Source organism: Dermacentor silvarum, chromosome 2 (assembly GCF_013339745.2).
Source record: "Dermacentor silvarum isolate Dsil-2018 chromosome 2, BIME_Dsil_1.4, whole genome shotgun sequence".
NCBI classification, from domain to species: Eukaryota; Metazoa; Arthropoda; class Arachnida; order Ixodida; family Ixodidae; genus Dermacentor; species Dermacentor silvarum.
The window spans coordinates 101,647,403-101,652,550 of record NC_051155.1 but is presented as its reverse complement, the minus strand read 5'-3'; the positions used below and the strand labels follow the sequence as shown (position 1 = coordinate 101,652,550).

The 5,148-nt window shown below is 46.8% G+C and overlaps 1 protein-coding gene across 1 annotated transcript; it reads left to right on the top strand.

The window, feature by feature from the left end:
- The first annotated feature begins 538 nt into the window (after nucleotides 1-538).
- LOC125943493 (uncharacterized) lies at nucleotides 539-1,729 on the top strand. The gene has a single exon (XM_049662836.1). The coding sequence runs from the start codon at nucleotides 539-541 to the stop codon at nucleotides 1,727-1,729; it is 1,191 nt and encodes a 396-aa protein (XP_049518793.1).
- The last annotated feature ends 3,419 nt before the right edge of the window (nucleotides 1,730-5,148 follow it).

Here is a 5,148-nt window from a genome sequence, read left to right as displayed (position 1 = left end):
ACGTCATTCCTATATTATAACAGCGCCCTTCATTATAATTGCACCATCTCCCGCTTAAGGGGACGCTTGCACAAACGCGTTAGAAACGTGCAGTACTCTCTAGTAAGGGGGAGAGGCCACAGCGTCTTACGCAGCCGTGTACACATGCCGGAACGTGCACCGTGTTTGCCGACGCCATCACATGACTGCTGAGAGAGTATAACCCCCGTATTCATAAACGCTCCTCGACTTGAACTTGACTTACCACCGCCTTCAACGCGTTTCGAACGCGCTGCCCAAGGCGGTGGCAAGTCAAGTTCAAGTCGAGGAGCGTTTATGAATACGGGGGTAAGGCGGAGAGGCCAGAGCGTCTTACACCAGATTCTTACACGGGCCGTAACGCGCTAGCACAAACGCGTTAGAAACGCGCAGTCTTTCGTTAATGTTCGGTATTTATTGTCATCGTGGTGCGTGTGTCCATGTGCGCTTCGTGGCGTAGTGTTGGAGTCGGAGTAGTTGGAGTCGGCGTTCGGCGTTCGCAGCGTTCGGACGTGTCATCATGTGCTCCCTTGTAGGGGAGGTTTCAGCAGCCCGTGTGGGCCGCGGTATCAGGTGTACTGAAAAGCCGGCTGAAGATTACCAGGTTGTTCTGCCTCATCTGCCCACAGGTGCGTCTGTTTTAAACACGGTGTTTTTGCATGGTGATGTAAAAGCCAGACCATATCGAGTCGAGCATGTCCGAGACAGTCTTGCGCGTCTCTCACTGCTGCCGGAAGTGGTTGCCCTTGGGGCATACCAAATGAATCACCTGTGGGCAGTGACGTTTAAGGATGAGGAAGGCAAGAAGAAGATATTAGCGGCAGATGCGTTCAACGTTAAAGATCACCGCTGCATGGTCATCGACCCACGCGATCAAGGTGTCCGACTGAAGCTTTACTGGCTGCTTCATGGCGTACCGGACGATGACGTGCGAGTGGCTTTCGCGCCGTTTGGAAAAGTTACAGAAATCAGCAGAGACAAGTGGAAGGTCAAGGGATGCATCGACAAAGCATCAACAACCCGCTCGGTGACGCTGAAATTAAAGGTGGGCGTTACAGTGGATGACCATCCTCACCAGCTGCGTGTTGCCGAAGACATGGCGCTCGTCTTCGTTCCTGGCAGAGCGCCGCTCTGCCTCCGATGCCGTGGCACCGGACACATCCGACGAGAGTGCCGCGTTCCACGACGTGGGATCTGTCGGCGCTTTGGCCACGATGACTCCCAGTGCGTGCGTTCTTATGCCAGCGTCACAGGCCCACTCCGTAGCGACGTTGTGTCAGAACACCTGATGGACGCCGCAGACGCCGAAGAAGCTAGCAGGGAATACAACGACGGCGCGAAGACTGCTGCAACGCCCCCTGAAGCTTCTTCAGGAGTTGTTCAGGAAGCGAATGGTGGTGCCGAGCCCTCGGCTGCAGCATCGGAAACGATGCCAGAGACTACAACAGATGACGCAGAAACGAAGGCCGCAAACACGTCATTGTCAGTAGCGCAAGACGCCGACCAGGAGGTAACGGACGCCGAGATGCTCACGACCGGAAGCGTCGCTGCAAAGCGGCCTTACGAAGACTCCGACAACATAGGGAAAGCGAGTGCGTCCGGCACCGGCGAGCCTCCAACGAAGGCGTCGACTGGGCGGCGGTCTTCGGTTCAACCGAAGCCAAAGTTGCCGCCTGACCGTAGGGTGAACCCTACAACGCCTCCGCACTAGCGGAGGTGACGTTCCAGACGACTTCAACGAGGACCCCAAGAAACCCACTGTTGCGATGTGAGTAGGACGCCTGGCCAAGCAACCTCCATGAAATGGCGACTAACTTTAAATCTAGCCTTCGCGTTGCGACATTGAATGTAAGAGGACTGTGTTCGCGCAGGAGGCAATGTCAGATTAGTCGCACTCTTTTGGAAAATGACGTTGACCTTCTGGCTGTACAAGAAACAAAAATTGAAAGTGAGGAGCAAACAGAACAAATGGTTCAAATTTTTCGCTCTAGATACAATATATGTGTTTTCCATGCTGTTGGACGGTCAGGAGGCTGCGTCATTTTTATTCGCAATAGCATCGCGGTTGTTGAAAAAGTGTCCGCCTGCGATAGTGGGAGACTGGTTGCATGTGATTTTGTTTTTTCTGGATTACAGTGGCGTGCTCTGTGCATTTACGCACCAAACAAAATGCATGAACGTGAAATTTTTTTCAGGTATGCTGAAGGGTTTTTGAAAACAGAACAAAATATTGTGGTTCTAGGGGACTTTAATTGCGTCTGTAGAGCAGAGGACAAAACAGCGGGTCTCAATGTGCGCGATAGAAGCGCTGAGGTTTTGAGTGCAATTGTGATTGAGAGAGAGCTTGAGGACATTGGTTATGTCATGACACGAGATGGCCGAGCACGATACACACATTTTCAAGGTGACTCCCATGCGAGGCTAGATAGAATATTCATACCGGCGAAGTTTGTACCACTATGCTCCTTTTATGAAACACAACACCTTAGTTTTAGTGACCATTGTTTGGTCACGGTTACCATTGGCGAAAAACGAAAGGTTGTGAAGTTTAACTGGTTCCTATGGAAGTTTAATGAGAAACTGCTGCAAGATGAAGTATTTGTCACAAGAGCTAAAGCATGCCTTTCAAGTGCCCTGCATACTGAAACTAACAGCTTCATAGCAGTGTGGGAACAGTTTAAATGTGATATAAAAATTGCTGCAATTGATAGAGCGTGTGTATTACGTCACAAGGAAAGGCAACAAGAGAAACAGTTACGCAGTGAGCTGGAGTATATGTTAGGCGTCGAAAATGAAGTGCCTGGAGCATTTAAAAAAGAAATAAAAGAGGTGAAAGCAAAGCTCGAGTTGATCGATGAAGATAAGTACCGCGGCGCAATGATAAGGGCGCGTACTGAAAGATTGTGGCTGGGCGAAACGCCCACTAAGCGTGTGCTTAGTGAAGAAAAGAAGCATGCAGCAAATAAATTGATAAATGAAATTCGATATCGTAACAAAATTACCCAAGACAGCAAAGAGATAACACTTGCATTCGTTGAATTTTACACAGAGCTTCTTGGCCAAAAAATTGATGACCCCAAGCGCTTCTGAGTTGACTTTCTCTCCCTTATGCCGAGATTACAAGACACGGTTAGAGAGTCATTGGAATCTGAAATTACCGTGGCAGAAATTGAAGCGGCAATAGATGCATTAAGTAACGGCAAGTCACCCGGGCCGGATGGATTGGGTGCAGCCATATACAAGTTTCTTAAGACAGAAATGGCAATAGCTTTACATCGAGTGATCACTGAATGTTATGAAAAAAAAGCAAGCACCCCTCTCTTTTAGGACAGCGCATGTAGTACTGATCCCCAAAACTGATGACCCTGCAAGGTTACTTTCAGTTGAGTCTTACCGTCCCATTAGTTTGACCAATACAGATTACAAAATATACATGAAGGTGTTAGCTAGACGGCTCCAAAGCGTTATTCAGTCCCTTGTTGGCCCGCATCAAACGTGTGGTAATAAAGGTAGAACAATTTTTACAAACATACACATAGCTAGAAGTATTCTGGCATGTTGTGACGCAATGCATGACCGCGTGGCCATGATTCAGTTAGACTTACATAAAGCGTTCGATAAAGTTGTACATGAAGTTTTGTTTTTACTGCTGGAGCATGTAAATGTTGGATCTGTGATTACTGAAGGTGTGAAAATGGTTTATCATGATTGTAGAGCCAAATTAGTGATTAACAAAGAATTAAGTGATTCAATTCCAGTGCGGTCAAGCGTGAAACAAGGATGTCCTTTGTCTCCTCTTCTTTTTGCGATTTACCTGGAACCTTTTTGTTTAGGTTTACTTGCAACACCGCGTATTCGAGGCTATACATTTTTGAGCAGTGAAATTAGGGTTCTAGCGTATGCGGACGACATAGCTGTGTTTTGTACTGATAAGAAAAGCGTGGAAGAAGTTGTCAAAATAGCTATAGCTTTCTGCACAGCAACAGGTAGCGCGATCATTTGGCCGAAATGCCTTGGATTTTGGCATGGCATCTGGCAGAGCACACCCGATGTGTACTGCTGCTGTCTGAGGAAAACAAACGTGTTAAAAGTACTACCGATAAATGGGGTGGCCATAACTTTTCAGTATTTGTAAGAGCTTCCGTTTGCAATATTTTTTTAATTGCCAAAGTGTTTTACGTGTTGCAAGTGATGACCATGACCAGAAGTTCGGTTCAAAAATTCCACCGAGTATTCGCGACTTTTATATGGGGATCGCAGTGGGAGCGCACCAGCCGGTGCAATTTGTTTCATAAGGTGAAAAATGGGGGACTAGGGCTCTCGCATCTGTTCTTCAAGCAGTTGGTGAGCAGATTCTTCTTTGTGCGGGATCATACTGATGTATTTTTGAGAACGGTGATCCAAGCACGATTACAGAATTATCTATCTGATTTTGTTGTATCATCGTTTTCTTTGAAAGCAGGACCGCTTAGTTCTTATTTGCGTGAAGTGGTAATGTCTATACGCTTGCTCAAGGCAAGGTTTTCATATGAATACTTGTCTGATGTTACGAAAAAGCGTTTGTATTGTGATATTCTTGATGTATTCTTACCAACACCTGTCTATCGAGCTGTCTACAAGCTAGGTCCTGAACGCGATGTGTTAAAGCGTGTTAAAAAATGCCGATCAGGCCCTCAGTTAAAACATTCTTTTTTCAAATACATACCGACACTCTCCCTGTCAAGCCATGGTTACAAAGTAAAGGTCTGTTTGTACCTTGGTCAGTAAATTGTTTAATCTGCAGGAAACCGGAAACAATAGAACATATTTTTCTAGACTGCCACGATGCCGTATTCCTGTGGGATGTCTTGCAAAGAATTCTTAAAAAAGAATTGCCATTAAGCCCTTTTGGACTCCGGTTTCTTCCATGTGCGGATACAGGGGAAGTGCCGAGTGATATGCTAATGTTGCTTTGTATGCATAGCGTATGGAAGACCAGGATGGATGTTAGGCATGCCCATATACAAATTCACTCAGCAAGACACTATTTTGTTGAGAGTGTTATCTACACCCGAGACTTGTTCAGAGCCCAATGTGAACCCCCAGAATGGCTACCTGTATTGGATCAATTGGCTTCTGTGAAACATTTTT

What these genes read in the sequence shown, in the direction of transcription:
- LOC125943493 (XM_049662836.1), top strand. Translation starts at nt 539, where the DNA reads ATGTGCTCCCTTGTAGGGGAGGTTTCAGCAGCCCGTGTGGGCCGCGGT.